Raw genomic sequence first — 20,397 nt, 5'->3', positions numbered from 1 at the left:
CGATTAGAGTGAGTTATTGTACAGGCTGATGGCGCGATGTAGGAAAGATTTCCTGGATCTTTCCGTCGGACAGCCTGCTAGAAGGCTGGAGGGGGCGGTCCGAGCTGTCCATGATGGACGACAGTTTCTTCAGCGTCCTCCTTTCCACCAGGCTCTCCGTCGCAGAGCCAGCTCTCCCGACGAGACAGCAGACCCATTGAAGATCTCCAACATCTTGCTGCGTACGTTAAATAAGACCAATCCTTCCTGTTTGTCAGGAGGCAGGAAGTGAAGCTGGAAAAACATCTCTACTTCCAGGACTATCAGCACCTCGTGCAGTCAGAACAACTTGGAGCTAAATGCTCTGAAGACTGCGGAGATGGTGGCCCCATCCTCCACCCATCCTCCTGTGGGATCTCCCAGGACCTCAAACAAGGATCTCACAAACAAAGGGCAGTAAAAGAGACGAGGTCAGACCTCATCGTATCATCTGCAGGACCTGAACACCTCCGGGACCCGCAGGCGACCCTTCCGTCAGGACCAAAACAACCCGCCGCAAAAACAGTTTCTTCCCATCGGCAGCCCCGACGTCGACCCCTCTGATGCAACCTCCATCACCCCGATCTCACTTTTATTTTTCACTTATTTAACCCTCATATTATGTTAAGGGTCAATTTGACCCATTGGGTCAATGGGTGAAATGGGTCAAATTGACCCTTAACATAATATGAGGGTTAATACCTGTTGCATGTTTAGCGCCGCCGACCGAAGCAAATTCCTTGTAGTTGCAAAACGACTGGGCGAATGAGGAAGAAGTGCAGTCTGCTTAAACCTTTCCTGCACAAAGACTCTCCGTCGGATCTCCTGCCGGTTTGTTGTCAATCACGACACCCGGGAATCTCAACCATCTCCAACACCTGACCTCTGACCTCTAACATTCAGCCTCCATTGGTTCTGTTGAGTCCGCTCTAAAAATCTGTCCAGTACGTAGTCTCACATTTCGTTTTTTTCGCAGGTGAAGCTGTGGCGTTTGCGCGAGCCGGAGGCGGCGCCGCCCGTCGAGCCGGAGGTCACCCTGAGCCCGGGTCGCGGCCGTCTGGAGCTGCTGCTCTTCCACCCGACCGCCTCGGGTTTGCTTGCCGTCGGCGCGGAAAAGTCGGCCCTCCTTTGGGACGCCGGGCGCCGGGACGCCCCGCTGGCGGGTACGTGGCGCCGGCTGCTGCCGGAGATCCCGCAGATGCATGCGTTTCCTCGTGCGCTCCTCCCAGTTTATTTGTCCGTTCGCTGTGCAAGTGTTGCATTTTTGTCTCTGTGTCGAGTTTACGTCGAGGTACGATTTGTATCTGTGTGTATATTTAGACCGGAGTCTGATCGGGACTGTCTTGACTGACGCTGCCTACATTTTGCAGCCCTGTGGCTCTTGTCGGGAGCAGCAGAGGTAATATGTTGCAGTCCTAGTCCCAGTCTCCCCTCCACTGGCCTCAGGATGTAATCACAATCCCCCGGCCTCCTCCCACCCGACCCCCACAAAACACCCCCTCCCACGACGGTCGGCCTGGCCGCCGCTGCTGCCGCCGCTGCTGCCGCCGCTGCTGCCGCCACTGCTGCCGCTGCTCACCGCTCTCCCAACATTTCATGATCACCCCCTTCCCGCTCCGCAATGAACCTCCTATCATTCAGACTTTCATTTCCTCCATACATACAATAGATTACATTTCAAATGGGTTATTTATGTTGCTCCCGGTGTTTTCTGTACTGTGGAGGAATTGGGTCAATTTTTATAAAATGTTTTTATTTAAAAAAAAAAAAGAAGACGTTGACAATCAGAGACGTCATTTGAATGAATGCAGATGTCACTTTTATTATTATTATTATTATTTTTTTTATTATTTTTTTAATTAAAAAAAAAAAGAAGAAGATATCGTCTGTCACAGCCTCCGTTATAATGAATGCGGTCGTCGTTCTTCTACGTTGACGTCACCTGAAGAACGAGGTCCGCACTCGTTTTTAATGGAGGCTGTGATGGTGAATGTCTTATTTTTATTACTATTATTATTAATTTTTTTTTTTTCTTCTATTTGAATTTTTTTTAAAGACGTGGTCTGTCACAGCATCAATTATAATGAATGCGGACATTCTTATTTTTATTATTATTATTTTTTTTCTTCTATTTGAGTTTTTTTTAATAAAAAAAAAAAAAAAGAAGACGTCGTCCGTCATAGCCTCCGTTATAATGATTGTGGACGTCATTCTTATTTTTACGATTACTATATATTTTCTTATATTTGAATTTTTTTTTAATTAAAAAAAAAAAAAAAGAAGACGTCGACTGTCACAACCTCTGTTTCGATGAGTGAGGACGTCATTCTTTAGAAAAACGACGTCCGTATTCATTCAAATGGACGCTGTGACGGTCAATGTCTTCTTATTTAATTACTTATTTATTTATTTTGAATTAAAAATAAAAGAATATTAAGTTGAACATTCACCAGCTGACATCACCTATCGAACGAGGTCTGCACTCCTTTTAAATGGAGGCTTTGATGGTGAATGACTTCTTATTTTTTATATTAATTTCTTTTTTTTTAATTTAAAAAGTAAAAGATGTGGACTGTCACGACCTTTATTTGAATGAGTGTGGACGTTATTCTTCTACGTTGACGTCACCTGAAGGTCCGCACTCCTTTAAATGGACGCTGTGACGGTGAATGTCTTCTTATTTTTTAATATATATATATATATATATATATATATATATATATTTTGGTTTTATATTTAAAAAAGATAATTAAAAAAAAAAGGAAGTCTTTGCGGTTTTCTTTTTTTTTTAAATTTTTTTAATTTATTTTTTAAATTAAAAAATCAAGACGTTGACCGTCATGGCCTTCATTTGAATGAGTGTGGACATTATTCTTCTACGTTGACGTCACCTGAAGGTCCGCACTCCTTTAAATGGACGCTGTGACGGTGAATGCCTTCTTATTTTTTAATATATATATATTTTTTTGTTTTTATAATTAAAAAGGATAATTAAAAAGAAAAAAAAAGTTGTTCACGGTCTTCTTCTTTTGATTCTTTAAATTAAAAAATTATTTTTTTAAAAATTGTGTTTTTTTTTTTTCATCTGTTTGACGCTGCAGAGCACGAGCCGCGTTCACCCCGGCTTCGCTGTGCTCGCAGCGTTGCAGCCTAACAACCATCCATCGTGTGTTTCCTGAAACGTGCTTGTTTAATGGCTTCATCTCGCTGTTACGTTTTGTTTTCGCTCCACTGACCTTTCAGATGTCGTCACCGTGGATTCACTCATTCGTCTCAAGTGCTCCCATTTGTTCCACCACTTTTTTTTTTTTTTTTTGTATTCCACTTCTCTCAAGCATCTCTGTTTTGTTCCTAAATCCGTACTGCTCTTTTCTGAATCTTCTGTAAACCAGTGTGTGTCCTCCGTAGCTCTGGAGCAGCACGGCGACCAGCTGCAGAGTCTGAACTGGAAACGGGACGGTTCCCTGCTCGCCTCCTCCTGCAAGGTGAGGAACAACGCCAACACGACTATTTAATTAAAATGTATTTTATTTTTAGTCTGCTCATGTTTTTAAATGTCATTTCCAATTATACGATTGTGGCGATCTGGTAACATCTAAATAAAAGGTGTCCGTTGGAGGTCTAGAGCAGGGGTGGGCGATTATTTTGGCTGGCTTTCCACATTTTTGAATTTAGTTTTTATAACTACGTATCATGTAAATTGAACAAAATGAAAATTGCAATTTGAATATTTATGTTTTTTTTTTGCATTTTATTTTAATTTTAAAATCATTAATTTTTGTATGAAATCATCCATACAAAATTAAACAAAAAGAAAAAAATATGACGTTTCTAAATTCAATATTGATTGAAAATGCTTTAAAATTAATTAAATATATTAACATAATTAAATATATTTTATATATTTATATTTATTTATATGTTTATAGTTATATATATATATATATATGTTAAAATGTATTTTACATAATAATAGACATTGAGTATTTTGCTTAAAAGTGACCTTCAACCCAATGGAGTTCAAAATGTTTTGCAGCATGTAGAAATGTAATTAATTAAAATTAATAAAATGTATTTAAATAATAAATAATTAAAATAATATTTGATTAATATATAAAAAAAAAAACAGTTTGGCTGGCCGGTTAAGAAAAGCACAACAAAGAAAGAAGGACTCAAATAGACATTGAGTATTTTGCTTAAAAGTAACCTTCAGCCTAATGGAGTTCAAAATGTTTTGTAGCATGTAGAAATGTAATTACATTTTCTCTGCAGTTGCATCACTGATTTAAAAAAGATAAATAAAATATAACACATTTTGTTTATACATAGCATTCAGCCAAAAAAAAAAAAAAAAAATGAAATAACATTATACACCATGTTCATTCATTTTAAATTCCCAAAGCGTTGTGTGGCTCCCAGTGTTTTCTTTACTGCAGGGAAACTGATCTAAATGGCTCTTTGCGTGATAAAGTCGGTCACATTTATTGCATCCCCCTCTTTTTTTGGGGGTCCTGAATGCAGTCGTGGCGCTTTTCTGCCACTAGATGCCAGCAACGACCCACCACCCCAGTGCCTCCCAGCCTAGCTCATCGGTTTCCATCAGGATTATTCCCATTTAATATGAACAGAGGTGACGCTCACGTCTCACTGAAGCACAGGATTTCGCCTGCAGGGGTTCGAATTATGTCAAAAAAAACGGTCAGAAAGTTCTGTGACGTCCAATTTATTTCCCCCCATGATAGCAAACAGTCCCTCATAAAGGTTTTTTCATCGTCAGGTCTTTTGTTTCAGCCTTGACCTCACGCGACCCCAACCCTTCACCGCCATCACGCCTATATTTGTTTTTACAGTAGCGACCACACCGTCGGCGCTGGCAGGAAATTGCAGGGGTGGAAATTCTCAGCGAGTCTTTCCGGGTCGTCGCGGCCCCCTTCCTCAAGTCGCGTCATCGGGAAATAATCACGGGGCTCCGAGGGTTTTCCATTAAGTTTTTAAGACCCGGCGTAGCAGGAAGGAGGCGGGGTGAGTTTACGAGTAAGACGCAGAGGTATAAAAGGCTTTTGAATGGAGGTGGAAGTATTTATCAAGTATATTTGCCTTTTTTTTTTTTTTTTTTTGTCGTAAGACCTCGACTTAATTGACGTTTTGGAAACGCAGAGCGTTCGCCTCCACGCTTGCAAAAGCCGGCTGATGATTGACGGGGAAATGTGGCAGAGGCCAATCACTTGTGATGAAGGAAAACACGCCGGGTCCTAATTACGCCAGAACCCGCCAAACGAACTTTGACGTAACACCCCCTCCCCACACACACACACACACACACACACATGTACACACTTAGAAGGCCCGACGGTCAGTCGAGGCGGCTTTGTTTGTCCTTGCACTGACAAGGAACAAATTACTCCACCCATCAGTGACCGTGTCCAACTCCTGAGATTTACCTTGACAGGATAATCACCGTCAGCAGCTCTGCCGCATTTCTCCTCAGCCGCCGCGCATCCTAAAAAAAAAAAGACCTGAAAATTTAGGGCGGGTGTGTATGCGGACTTAAGATCAGACCTCAGGGGCCTCCGAGGTTCTCCCTCTCTTGGGCTCTGGTGTCATTTAACCCAAAAGGCCCCTCTCCATCTCCCCGATCCAGCTTATTAAAGCAAATAGAGCCTGCCAACATGTGGGTCCAATCCCCCCGGCCCTCCTCGAGGGTAAACATTGGGGGGGTGGAGATGAAGGGGAGACCGCCACCCCAAAGAGCAGGAATCACCGCAGGCTTCATCTGGCCCGAGAGAAAGGTGTATTTATGATGTGTTCGGAGGAGAAACGGCGGGATTTTTTACGGTCCGACGTCCGTCCTCGTGAGCTCCACGCCGCAAACCGTGCCTTCCTCCCGCTGGGGAAAAGCCTCTCGAGGGCCGGTAACCGTGGGAGACGGGGCGCCGCGGTGTTTGCCGAGCGCAGAGAGCGTACATCTGTATTTGCGGGACGCGAAACTTCTAGGCGGCAGCTTGAGAATGAGGCAGACGGGCCAATCCAACGGCGTGTGTGTTTGTGTGTGTGTGTGTGTGTGTGTCCGTCCTCCGTCTGTGCGTTTATGAGTCTTGGTTTCTCGCTGTGTGTGTTTGCACAGGTTGTTGTCGTAGGGTTTTTAGGAAGGGGTGTTTGCACGTCGGACACATCTGTGGCGGACCCTCATTTGTGTGTTTGCACAACCAGATAATTTCCTCCCTTGTTGATTGCATGAAGACACCTAGGCAGTGAGCACCCACTGTGTGTGTGTGTGTGTGTTTCTGATGTTTTTTAAACCCTGAGATGAAGTCACAAGAATCAAAGTGGGTATTTAGCCGCAGAAATGTTGTTGAATCCACCGGCGGGCACCTCGATGTGTTCTTGCTTGCTTCTGATCCGTCCCGCCGCCGTTCTTTGATTTATGTTTTTTAAAATCCGGCCTCAATTAGCGCCGCGATCCAAACAAAGCTGATGTGATGGAAAAGGTGTGTGTGTGTGTGTGTTTATTATTTAGCCCTAGCTTAATATCGCAATGGATTCTTTGTCGCGCTTCTTACGAAAGCCTGGCTGTGTGTGTGTGTGTGTGTGTGTTTTTTTTTTTCCTTCTCGCGGGTCGTTTCATGCCATTTTGTCCCGAGCCCCGATCATCACTACCTGCTATCTTCGCCGTGATCAGAGTCTCGCAGAGATATTGAGCGACACGCTTGTCCAGGTCACAGCCTGATCTCATTAGGGCCCCATTTCCTCTCAGTCATATGTGTGTGTGTGTGTGTGTGTGTGTGTGTGTGGGGGGGGGGATCTCTGATTGGCCGGCGTGATTTAATGACGAATGCCCGTTTGGGTCGGCTGGGGTCGAGGCCGTCCAGAGGTCGCCGGATCGCATTCGGTATTAGCAAGGGCGCTAGCTCCTGCGTTTGTTATTACATTTTTTTTTTTTCATTTTCATGATCAATCTCAACGAACGTCCCGATCAATTCTTTCGATTTCATCTGCCGTGATTCAGTTCGCGCAATCACGGACGCCCGGCTCTTGGTAGCCAAAGGGAATGACACCAATCAGCGAGGAACAACGCCGACCCTCTGCTGCAGATCTTTGCGCAGACGGGATAGAAAAAAAGAACCCGACCATCTGCTGCGGATTATTCCTTTTTAATGCCTCTTAATGTTTTTTTTTTTTTTTTTTTGCTTTTTATGTCCGTGCAAATTTGAAACAGCAATTTTTTTTTTTTTTCGGGCAGCTCGTAAGGACGGGTGTCTCCGAGGGCGGCAAAAAAATGATAAACACCTGCATAGTTTGGTGCAAAGACACCGCTTTTGTCTTCTGCCTTCTGTGGTCCCGGTGGTTTCAAGTCGTTGGTGAAGTTGAAAACGCACAACAAAAGCTCAGGTCTCGGCTTGTTAACGCCTGCATGTGTCACTCATCAGCAGCCGTACTAAACAGTCAACCACACACACACACACACACACACATCTCTCAGCCCTTCTGTTGTTGTTGCTTCATCCTCAGTTCCCCCGCCACGAAAGGATTGCACTCAATACAACACAAAATTGTTGCCTCATCGAAATGTTCGCCGCATTCCCACGTCCTCGGCGCCGCGCTAAAGTGTGTGTAACCCCCCCCCCCTTTTTTTTTTTTCTTTTTCTGCTGCTTTTAGGACAAGATGCTTCGCGTGTTTGACCCCAGAGCCCAGCTGACGCCCGTCCAGGTGAGTACCTTCACCGTCCTGAAACAAACCTACAATAAATCCTTTAAAAAGATCCGGTTTGTCGGCCAAACTAAAGCATGAGCAGAGGATAATAATAATAATAATAATACATGGGATTTTTATAGCGCTTTTCATGACACTCAAAGACGCTTCACAAGTAAAAAAGAGAAGGAACAGAACATACACAGAATTATTGGGAAGAAGTCCATGATTGCAGAGTGTGGCGATGAGCGCCAGTCCAGGGACAAGCTGGAGGAGCTTCGCCGGTGTGCAGCTGAGTGTCGTGCTGCTGTGAGGAGGCAAGTGTTGGAGCTGGATGTCGGAGATGGATTTTTGGTGGAGGGAGAGATGGTGGAGCAGGAGGAGCAAGAAGATTTCGGCCGATGGAAATGCCGTCTTGCTAGGCGCCATCGGGATCCGGAGTTTCGAGAGGCTGGCCGGCTAGCTAGCCAGCTAGCCAGCCTGCTCAGGTCGCCGTCGGGATCCAGAGTTTCGAGAGGCTAGCCGGCTAGCTAGCCAGCCAGCCTGTCTGCTCAGGTCACCGTAAGGATCCGGAGTTTCGAGAGCCCAGCTAGCCAGCTAGCCGGCTCAGGTCACTGTCGGGATCTGGAGTTTTGAGAGGCTAGCTAGCCAGCCAGCCTGCTCAGGTCGGCAAGCTAGTTTGGTAGCTTTCTGGAGATTGTCCAGGTGAGCCTTTGTCTTTGGTTTGGTTGATTGGTTGGAGAGCGGGAAGCGGCAGCCAAACGCGCCAGCGTCCTCCCGCCCGCCATCTTGCCTTTATTGATTAACTTTATTTGATGAGGATGAGGTGTCATAAAAATAAAAAAAACATCCCTCTGAATAAAAGCCCTGCAGGTGGACAAACCTGAAGAAGATGCCTTCATGATGCTACGTAAGATAAACTTTATTGATTCCCAAAGGGGAAATTCTTTTGTCCCAGGAGCAGCGTAACAGTTATCGTGTCAATAATATACAGCATGTGATATAAATATGAATTATAAAATAGAAAAAGACAACCATAAATACATAGACAGCAAAGAGGGCAACAACACTTACAACAAGGATAAGAATGGACAACAGAATGAGGGGAGGAAAAAAAAGACAACATAGACAGAGTGACAATAGCAATGAGAAAAAGTAAAATAAATACGTCCGACCAACATCGCCACTGTTTGGATTCCATGAGATGAAGGGAAGTTGTGGTTGGTGAACGGGATCCAGCGTGAAGCGCTTTCGCACAGGAAGTGCTTTAGAAGTGGAGACCGAACCCGGTCCTCCCTGGACTGACCAGTCGGATTGGCTCCGTTATTCGGCTCGATTTGCTCTAATATCGAATTCCGTTTCCCGTCTGAAATGAATTGAAATGCTATTAATCCCTTCCAGCCCTCCGGTTGTGTTTTTGAAGAAGAAAAAATGTAAAATGTCTCTTTGGGAGCGACCAGGATCGGGAATGAGTCCATCAGAGGGACGGCACATGATTTGGAGAGAAGGTCGGAGATGTTTGGGTCCTGCACAGAGGAGGGATCGTCAATATATTGGTAGACGGATGCTGGGATTGGAGGTCAAAGAGAAGATTTATGGAGGACGTGAGAGAGGATGTGAAGTTAGCTGGTGTGAGAGAGGAGGAGGAGACAGAGATGGAGAAGGTGGATTCGCTATTTACCTTCGGACAAAGACGCCGGCCATCTATCCTTAACTTCCAGGCTACACCCGTAATGCTACAAGCCTTGTCAAAATCTTCTCGTCGTGGCAGCTGGACTTGAATTTCTTACTTGAAGATGTTTTAGCCGTCTTTCCAGAGGCTTCTCCAGTTCTGCTGACCGGTGTGGAGTTTCCGAATACAACCGGCAGGCTTTAGGGCGGGTCCAGGATTTGTAAATGGAAGAGTTCATGGGCTGAAACCAGGTTTAAGGGTGTTGTTATGCTAACAGGAATGTCCTTCTTTGGGGGACAAATAAGACACTTTTGTAGGATTACTTGGATTGGAATGGTAGAAAATGGAAGCTCCGATGCTACAATGCTAAATGTAACACACACACGTGGCTACACTCGCTCTAAACTTCATTTATGGACAAAATGAAGCCGCTCCTCTTTCTAAAATCATCAAATCGTCCCCTCAACCACAGCAAATTCTCCATTTCTTCTCGATGTGTTTTTCTCCGGGCTAGCTAGCGGCGCGCCAGACTGTCTTTAAACGCCGCTTCACGGACAGCGGCGGCCACATCCGTTTCAAACACTCATCCTGCTCGCAGCTCCGAGCTCAGATCGCAAAAAGACTGAGAAAAGTCGGAAAAGTCGATACACTCCTAAGCCGAGGTTTAACTGCACCTTTAAAAATGCTAAAATGATATCTGGAACGGGCCCCGGTTTCCGCACCCTCATGTACGTTAAGCGTGCTTTACTTTTCGGACTTTGCATGTGCAAGCGAAAAAAGAGCTGGCGTGATGCAAGCGGTGGATTTGTGCGCTTTATGCAAAACATGCACTTTACAAGCTCAGGGCCCGGCCGTCCTCTCCGCATGGATAACCGTCATCTCTCCGGTAAAAGCTCGACAGCGACGTCCTGGCTGGACTCGGCCGGCGAGGAAGCGGAGCGGCAGAGTATTTATGTTTTGCTCGGGAAGCGGGATGAAGGTGGGCGGCGAGACTCGCGAGAGGTTGATCAGCGCAAAGCAAACATTCTCACAGAGTTCGGCGGACCTCACAAGGTGTTTTAATTACTCTGACGCTCGGTCTTTTTTTTTTTTTTTTTTTTTTTTGTAAATACACGGATTCCTGCAAAAGTACACAATTTCAGATGACTTAGAAATACCTGGAAGACACATCACCCTATATGGTTGCGAGGAAGACGCCTGTGTGCGTGCATATACACTGCTCAAAAAAATAAAGGGAACACTTAAAAAACACATCCTGGATCTAAATGAATGAAATATTCTTATGAAATACTTTGCTCTTTACACAGTTCAATATGCACAAAAATGATCAATGGAAATCAACCCACGGAGGTCTGGATTAGGAATCACACTCCAAATTAAAGTGTAAAAACAAACTCCAGGCCGATCCAACTTTGATGTAATGTCCTTAAAACAAGTCAAAATGAATCTGTGTTGCTTCCTGAGTGGACACTATGATTTCACACAAGTGTGATTGACTTGGAGTTACATTGTGCTGTTCAAGTGTTCCCTTTATTTTTTTGAGCAGTATATTTCCCTCCTCCGAAGTCTGGCTGTGAATTGAATCTTCCGGCATGTTTTATTTTAAACGTTTTTCTAACCGGAGGGGGAAACGGGACGTCTGATTTTCTTTCTAGCCGGCAGCTGAGCGGGAAAGGGGGGAACGTTCCAGGCCGGATATTTACATCAGGTGCGTGATGTTGGGCTCCCGCACATGGAGGGAGTAAGACGGAGGCCTTTTTCTAGAAAATTTCCCCCCCGGAAAATACAGCGGAAGATCTTCCAGCGATTGCGTCGCCTCTTTCGGCCGTTCCAAGTCACTGGCGGCTCATTAGCCCTTGTTTGACTAATAACTCAAGATAATTCCCGTAAAGCGTAATCACGTAATCGGGTTCTGCAATTCAGCGATGTGAGTGTGTGTTTGGGGGGGTGCGTTTGTTTGCCAGAAACGGCGTCTCCAGTAAAAGCCCAGCGTTTGCTGGCGGCGTCGGTGGCGAGGAGGCGGCGCAGCTGTGAAATACCAGCCGCGTCTGTGGCATTTCTGACTCCAGCGGAAAGCGGCAACCCTGCGCGGGAAAAAAGGGGGGGACGGAGGAGGGATTAGCGACAGAAGACGCGACCCGTTGGATCGCGTCGGATGCTTTTTGCGAGCGGTTCCGGAAGAACGTAGCGACCCGGCGACTGGTTGCAGGAAATTTTTCCACCGGAGCTTCAAGAAAATTATATATTTGCAGCGAAGGAATAACTTGTCATGATATAACTATTGTCTGCGCCCCCGCTTTTTCAATGGCGACTTGAAGCGGATCAAAGAAACGGAATCGCCGCCGTTTTCAAGACGCGCGTTTGACGCGTCGGGCGTCGACGAGGTTCCTTTTGGGGGGAAAAAAAAAACATGATCATATTTAAATGAAAGGTTCTGGTCGTGGCCGTGCTGCTAGCAAGGTGCTTCTGGCTTTCACGTTAGCGGTGGATTGACCGCTTTTCCTTCGGGCCGCTCCCCTCGGTGGTCACCACAGCCAATCATCTGCCTCCATCTCACCCTCTCCACTGCTTCCTCGTCTATCACACTAACTAACCTCCGTCCCTCCGTCCATAAACCTTCTGACTAGCAGCTCCAACCTCACCCAGATCATTACCATCCCTCCTCCGTCCACAACCAAACCATCTCAGCCTATCTAGTTCCTCTCTTGATCCTCTCCATCCTCCTCACTCCTGAAGAGAACCTCCACATCTTCATCTCTGCTGCCTCCAGCTCCGCCTCCACCTTCTTCTTCGCCTCGCCGTTCCTCCTGGGTTCCTCCTGGGTTCCTCCTGGGTTCCTCCAGGTCAGGGGTCGGCAACCCATGCGGCTTTTTCACCCTTACACTGCGGCTCTGAGTGGCTTGGGAAAAATAAATGATAAATATTTAATTGAAGTTTATTTCATTTGTTCAAATTCCTTTTTTTTTTTTTTTTAACTTTTAGTTCTAAGTTGGAAGATTATTGTGATCTTGAAATATTAAATAAAATTATATTTATTATTTTTCACACTGGCGGAAGCCGGTAAAGTCCCGATTTGCAGATGCTGTGCGCAGAAGTTCAGGAGCAGAAGTCCCATAAACCAGGTAAAATAAATATTTATGAAGATATTTTGCAAATTTTTTATTGTTTACTGACAGTGATTTTTTCCCAATATATTTTTAAAATTCAGATCAAGGCTCCGCTACACGCTCTGAAAGCTCAAAGCTCAAAATGAGTTCATTACATAAATAAAATTTAATTTTCTCCGTAACACTTTGTGGATTTCAGAAGCTACATACTTGCTCCCAGTGTTTTCTTTTCCGAGGAAACCGGGTCCAAATGGCTCTTTGGGTGTTACGGGTTGGCGAGCCCTGGTCCAGGATCAAACCTCTCCCTCTCTAGATGTTCCTCCACTTGCTTCCTGCTCTCACGACACCTCACAGTGTCATCCGCAAACAACCGGAGACGCTTGAAAATCAAGTTCAGCCAAGAGATACGTCGCGTCCTAACCAACGCGCGTGCAGCCGGTTTTCATCGTTGGGGTTTGAAATGTCCTCCGTCCATCTTCGGCCGCTAATGTCCTCCGTTTCTTCTCCCCTCTCTGATAAACGCTGGTACTTTCCTGCAGGGGAGGACAGAGCGGGTTGGCGTAGAGGCCTGAGTCAGCACGCCATCCACCCCTCTAATCTGCACATGGCTTCACCACCTCAAACCCAAGAACAGCCAGGACGCAGATCAGATTTATTAGAGGGTGGTGGTTTTTGGTTTTCTCCCCCGTCTTGCTTTTGTTGTCTTGCTCTGGAGGTTCGCTTTTAGAGGTGCAAGCGTTGGTCCAACCTCACCGCTATTAGATGCGGGACGGAAGACCGCTGCCGTAGGGATTAAGGGCAGCAAATCCGAAAGACGCGAGGTATTGCTGATGTCTAGAAAAAAAAAAAAAAAAGCAAGGTTTATCGCAACTATGCCCGGTTTTATCGTCGGTCGTAACAAGATTACCGACGTGAACGTGCGGGATTTTTCATCTGATCATCCACGCCAGGTTTCCTGCTCCTCCTTCCGTCTGTTAAACTACTTGTCGGTTAAACAGCCGAACATCTGGGATGGAAAGACCTTACCTTTGCCTTTTCTTGAGCTCTCGATAAATTGATATAAACGTTAGCAATTATCGGTTTCCCTCCGAGCCGCTGTTTTCTGTTCAAGAATCGGTGGTTTCGCTCAGACGGCGAGATTTCTGCGGGAAATAGAAGAGCGATAACGAGATTCGGATTTTCAAATCGAGTCGGTATCGTCCGGACCGGGGGTGTCAAACTCGAAATTCAAAAGTGGTACAAAGTTGCGGGCCATCGTTGATATGTAATCAACTGAAAAAAATAATATAATTGAATAAAAAAAATCTAAATATAAAAAAATATAATTGAATAAAAATATTCCTCCAGTTATAGCAATGAACCTTTTCATATGGACCCAAACAAGTTTTGCTTAAAAAGCTTAATACTATTCAATATATAACTTATTTTTACACACAGGTTGAATCAAAATTCAATGGCATTCATTTCTCAAGTAAAAGTTAAATAACAGTCGTATGTCTCTTTTTATTTGTAGCCTTCTGATTTAAATTTCTCCAGTAATCTTTTTTTCCGTAAGCTAATAATAAATAAAACAACAATAATAAACCAACTAGCTAATAATAATATCATCCTTCAATGAATGTGAACCATTCAAGCCCATGTCATGGAGTATCAAGAAAAAGCGCGTAAAGAAAACCTTAATTATTGTTACACATTAATCTTCTGCCTTTCTTTTTGTCATTTTTCTTTTTTGTCGGGCCAGAGTTTGACTCCTGTGCTAACAAAAAGACCGAGGTGACAGAAAGCAAATTTCTTCCGCAAAGGGCAACAAAAGTTGTTTTTTTTTCGCACTCAAACTCTTTGCTCAGTCGGAGGTCGTATCGATCCTGGACACACACATCTCACAATTTATTGACAGTAGTTGATCCCCTTCTTGTTTGCAGCGGTGATGAACAGGCTGACAGATGAAGTTAGACCGAAATCTCCGTGGATTATGATGTTCGCAGATGACATCGTGATTTACGGTGAGAGCTGTACGTGCAAATACATGTGTGTGTGAACGCGAGGTTTCTGGATGGAGGGACAGAGGACGTGAAGAAAGTTGGTGTAGATCAGGGCTCGGCAACCTTTAACACCCAAAGAGCCATTTGGACCCGGTTTCCTCGGAAAAGAAAACACTGGGAGCCGCAATTACTTTTTGACGTCTAAAATAAAGGTACCGCCGTATATATTGGTTTTTTATTACCTTTACACTATGTATAAACAAGTGTGTAGTGTGTCGCTTCTGAAATTCACAAAGTATTACGGAGAAAATTAAATTTTATCTATGTAATGAACTCATTTTGAGCTTTGGGCTTTCAGAGCGTGTAGCGGAGCCTTGATCTGAATTTTAAAAATAAATCGGGAAAAAAATCACTGTCAGTAAACAATAAAAAATAAATATTTGCAATATATCTTCATAAGTATTTATTTTACCTGGTTTATGGGACTTCTGCTCCTGAACTTCTTCGCACAGCATCTGCAAATCGGGACTTTACCGGCCGGCGGGTATACCGGCTTCCGCCAGTGTGACGTTATTTTGAGCGGCGGAAAATAATAAATAGAATTTTATTTAATATTTCAAGATCACAATAATCTTCCAACTTAGAACTAGAAGTAAAAAAAAAAAGGAATTTGAATAAATGAAATACACTTCAATTAAATATTTATCATTTATTTTCCCAAGCCACTCGGGGCCGCAGTTTAAGGGTGAAAGAGTCGCATGGGTTGCCGACCCCTGGTGCAGAGCAAAGGTGGGCAAACTACGGCCCGCGGGCCACAACCGGCCCGTTAGTCTTTTTAATTCGGCCCGCCAAAGATCGGTAAAGAATTCATACTTGATGTGGATGATTGGATCAATGAATGCGGGAGCTCGAACAGGAGATTATTTCATTTTCGGAGCTACTTGAGAGTTTTCCTGAGTTGAATGAGACGGATTGGCTTTGTGATTTAGCCTTTACTGTTGACATACTGACACACATGAATGAGCTGGACGTGAAGCTACAAGCAAAACAACGGTTTATGCATGAAATGCAAGCAAACGTTCAGACAAATATCAGACGAGTCTGATGTGAACTGTTAACAAATGTGTTTTTTTTTTTTTTTTTTATGCGTATGGTATCTTGTGCTGACACGGCCCGTCTGTCAAATTTGAAGTCGATGCGGCGCCTGGGCCAAAAAGGATGCGGAGAAGAGGGTTATATGAGGAAGATGATCGGCTGCGGTGACCCTCGAAGGCAGCAGCCAAAAGGAAAGGAATAAGAAAAACAAAACCAGGAAGTAGAAGATGACTCTTTTCTTGAGCCGTGGCTGACGTTGTCCGTTTCGCAGACGCAGTCGGTACCGCCTTGGAAATGAAATCCGCCGTTCCGTCCAAGTTACGACAACCTCTCTCGGAAGCTTCCTGATCCAAACGTCCACGTGATTTTCCGAAGCCGGTGCGAAGCGGTCGACCGAACGGGAAGTGGCACTGGAATATCAACGGCGCGGCCAAACCGCCGTGGGTGTCCAGCAATTGAGAGCGAAATGTAATCAAATCCGACATCCCCGTCCTCCCATTATTTGTTTGTCGGCGGAGATGTAAAGCTACGGCCGGGAACGACGGGTCTCGCCGCAGGGTAAACAGAGAGGCGCAGGGGAGTGTCCAAACTTTTGGGAGGTCCGTTTTGGCTTTTTTTTCGCTGCACGGCTTCCAGTCATTTGTCCTCATCGAGAGAAGCCGCAAGTTTTTGTTTTTTCGGGAGGAAGTATATCTCATGTTCAAACATCGAGCCGCGAGAATACGTTTCCCCTTTTATCGAAACTGACTCAGGTAAACCGCCGGAAAGCGCGCAAGCCGCGTTTTTAGCGCCGTTCTTTTCAAACCCGTGGCTCAGAGAGGAGAACCCAAAACCGTGAGGTTCAACGGAAGGGCACGGATAAATGTTTTTTTTTTTTTTTCGCCGTGCAGCGCGTTAGAACCCTCTCGAGTCGGATTAAATAATTTCTCCCATCTGCACGGGGCTGTGCAACTCTTGCGCAATCTTATCAAGCGCCCCCCCTTTCCCTTTTTTATCGTCCGCAGTCGATCCCGTTGGCCGGAAAGAAACCGCTGACATATCGTCCGGGAATAAAACGCGCGTCGTGTCGGTTCCTTAATAAACACTCGTTCTTTCGAAGCAATCGCAGAATTCAAAGCGGAGGCGGAGTGTTTTTATTTGCGCTCCCGCTTCCAGCGCCGGCGGATTTTAAGCGAGCGAGGCTCATCCCTTTGCGGCCGTCGCCGGGCCGGCTTCTCCCCTCGCCAGGTGGGGTAAATTTAGACCCTAATTACAGCCCTGCTCTCGCTGTATTTATGGCAAATAAGACTGCGCCGGGTAATTAAGGTCTTGGACAGGAGCGGGAGATACACTGCATCTGTAATCAGTCAACTGTTGAGTATGTGCGCGAGCAAGCATACAGACGGTTGTATTTAGGTAGTTGGCACATTTTGCAATTGTGTGTGTGTGTGTGTGTGTGTGTGTTCGCACATGTGGCATCTCTTGACACACAAGCGAACAGCAGATGGATCGTCAGATTGGATGTTACCGTTTTTTTTTTTTTTTTGGCACGCGAATGTGTCGTTCGACGTCTCGAACCCAAAAAAAAAAAAAGAGGAAGCGCCTCCCTTCGGATCCACGCAGGACGCCTTTGCCGATGAGTGGAAAAAGCAAAGAGGCGTGGAGGGAAACATCTGTCGGGGAGGCCGAGAACAGAGAAACACTTCTTTTGGAGGAAAAGTCCAGTGAGAGCGGTGAACGGTCACCGCGACGTTCAACCGAGCAGGTCTCGACTTCCTTGTCCCCGCCTCCGGCCTCTTTGTTTTCAGACGACTTTCCTTCACATCTCCGCGCAGTCGGGCCTCCGCCCTGATTTCAAGCTCGGTGGATGCGAGGACTCGTGCTCGGGTGGGAGTTCACCCCCCCCCCACCGACCTCCTCCTTTTGATCTAACCCCCGATTTCTGCGTATTCGCTGAGTGTGTGATTCCGCATTCGAGTGCGCGCTCGAAATTACAGTGCTGAAAATACCCCTCATAGTTTTGGGGCCCGCGCTGGCCGTAGAGCTGTCGATCTGCGGTCGCTGGAAGAGGAGGGAGACAGGAAAAGGGAAAAGCTCGCCGGACTCGGGGGCCAGATTCCTTCTCCTCAGCTAAGCTTCTGTTGCTTTGGGTGAAATTAGAGAGGACCACAGGCTGGAATGGGTTTGGACTACAGGGAAGGCATGGGCAGGGCCAAGGAAAAGCACGGCGGTTTCACTTCTATAGGTGGGCCAAGGAAAAGAACGGCGGTTTTCACTACTATAGGTGGCTGAGAGCAGCCACTCACTGCGTCTTTTCTATTCCACCGTAAATCACAGCGACCTCTTTGTAAGGTGTCAGTGTGTGTGTGTGTTTGTGTGTCCTTTTCAAAGGGTAGGATTTCTAATTCAGAGTCAAATAAATTACACTTGTATGTCAGTGTAATCTATGTGTCTTTTACATTTTATTAATTGGAGAAGGGTGTGTTTGGAGAAGGGTGTGTGTGTGTGCGTGTGTGTGCCCATGCTCAGGTTTCTCAGTATAGGCAGAATAAACTTACCGGCAGGCATGGTGTGGTTTGTGTGTGTGTGTGTGTGTGTGTGTGGACTCTGGACTAAGCACAATGAAGGTCTTTGACTATTGCAAAAGACTGATGTTTGTATCGCAGATGTCGGACCAGATGTCCTTGGAGAAGAAACATTTCGGTTTAAACCCCCGTCCCGTCCCTCTGCTGTAAATCGTGATGCCATGTTACGTCGCATTTATTTCGGCCCAATTACTCGCCGGAGAAATTCGGGGAACACGGACGTCACGACTTTTTAAATACCGTATTAAACACCGATGGAAACGAACTCCGCTTTTACGACCGTGAAAAGTCGCGAGCGTCTTTGCGGTTCCGCCGCGGATGGAAGGGAGACGTCCCGGCCAGGTTTTTTGCGAGAAGCCGGAGAATTGCGGGTACGGCAGTCAAAACCATGGATGCGATGGCAAGATCACTGAAGAAGATTTGAAGGCAATTAAATAAATGAAGCCTTTTCTGACTCATGAGTTTTGCAGATGGCAAACCACCTGAGAGCTCCCAAGAAATGGACTGGCGTTGAAAAATTCCCATTGAATTTATTCCCCAAACTCACTTCTGCATCCATTTAGTGGCCGAGGTGAAGTTCGGGACAACCTCTCTCGGTTTTGAACCTGCACTTGAACTGGGAGGAGACAAAAAATTTTAATAAATTTTTTTTAATTCTAAGGTATTTTTTTTAAACATGTAAGAAGATATCGAGGCAGTGCAAACGGGAGTTTTTTTTTTGTTCCATTTGTTGGTGTTTGATTGAAGCAGGTTGAGCGTTCATGCAAGGGTGTTTATGCCGCCCCTCCTCTTTAAATTCTGTTTATATACTGTCGTTTTCAGTCCTCAAGTTTCTGTAAAAAAATCTGCAAGGACGATAACTGTGTCGTCCGCAAACTGGAGGACGTGCCTGAGGTCTAAATCGGCCGCACAGGATTTAAATCCATATTAGATCCAACGGCGAGGTGACGTTCATTTTTTCTTCCGCATATTCAGCGAAATTATTTTATAATTTTGTGAAATCTTAGTGCTTCCGCGCCCCAACGAGAGGCCTTCGGAGGCCTTTATGTGTGGAATCTCCACGTTCCTCCCACCGTCCAAAACACATGCAACAGGATATCCGGACACCCTGAATTGCCCAGATGTGTAAATGAATGACTGCACGCTTGCATGTCGCTATACGATGTGTAAATGAGCGGGTGAACAATTGCATGAATTGAATGAATGAATGAGCGAACGGTTGTTTGTCTCCGTATGATGTGAGAATAACCGAGCGAACGGTTGCATCGCTGATGTACTTGTTAATGAGAGGGTGAATGCTTGCATGTCTCGACATGAAGTGGATGAATGAGTGAAGTGTCGTTCGTCTCATAGGATGTGCGACTGACGGAGTGAACGGTTGCGTCACTAAAGAAGGTGTTAATGAGAGGGTGAATGCCTGCATATCTCTAAGATGTGAATGAATGAGTGAATGCTTGCATGTCTCTGTGAATGAATGAGGGTGACAGGCGGATGAATGAATGAATGGTTGCATGTCTATATTCCACGTGAATGAGAGGGTGAACGGCTGCACGCCTTGATATGACATGAATGAATGAGTGAACTGTCATTTATCTCATTTGATGCGTGAACGGTTGCGTCACTGAAGAACCGGTGAATGAGAGGGTGAATGCCCGCATATCTCTAAGATGTGAATGAATGAGTGAATGCTTGCATGTCTCTGTGAATGAATGAGGGTGAGAGGCGGATGAATAAGTGAATGGTTGCATATATAAACAGGCGAATGAATGGTTGCATGTCTATATATGACATGAATGAATGAGTGAACTGTTATTTATCTCATTTGATGTGTGAATGGTTGCATCACTGAAGTACTTGTTAATGAGAGGGTGAATGTTTGCATGTCTCAATATGACACGAGGATGAGAGGGTGAACGGTTGCATGGCAGTAACACACATTGACTGCGACCCAGAGCGCAGGATAAACACTAGACGATGAATGAATGAACGGACGAAAGTGGACGATACCTTTCTACTGTTTTCCTTGACGTCTATATTGCCATTTGTTTTGAAATTCCGATATAGATTGACTTCTGTTTCCACACCAGCTGCCTTTCCTTTTCTAGACCCAGCTTCCCCCTCCCGAAGCCGCTTCCCCAGGAATCCGCCCTTCTTGCCCCCCGAAGCAGCAGCACACAATATCTTCATTCGGCGTGGACGAGGGGGGAGAAAAAACAATACTAAGAAAATAACTTTTCTCAGTCTCAAAAATGCTTAATATTCCGTTGCA

The 20,397-nt window shown here is 45.4% G+C and overlaps 1 protein-coding gene across 1 annotated transcript in view; it reads left to right on the top strand.

The window, feature by feature from the left end:
- The window catches only part of coro7 (coronin 7), a 138,902-nt gene that overhangs the window by 5,123 nt on the left and 113,382 nt on the right, over positions 1-20,397 (top strand). The window contains exons 5-7 of the mRNA XM_086175778.1: positions 995-1,181; positions 3,427-3,503; positions 7,676-7,726. Of these exons, the coding sequence (XP_086031904.1) occupies positions 995-1,181; positions 3,427-3,503; positions 7,676-7,726 (315 nt within the window). The remainder of the gene's footprint in view (positions 1-994; positions 1,182-3,426; positions 3,504-7,675; positions 7,727-20,397) is intronic.

The sequence above is a fragment of the Fistularia commersonii genome, chromosome 28 (genome assembly GCF_037954325.1).
Source record: "Fistularia commersonii isolate RoL2024-O1a breed Wild chromosome 28, RoL_Fcom_v1.0, whole genome shotgun sequence".
Classification (NCBI taxonomy): domain Eukaryota; kingdom Metazoa; phylum Chordata; class Actinopteri; order Syngnathiformes; family Fistulariidae; genus Fistularia; species Fistularia commersonii.
The sequence above is the reverse complement of the archived record's forward strand: the minus strand, read 5'-3'. Positions and strand labels throughout refer to the sequence as shown.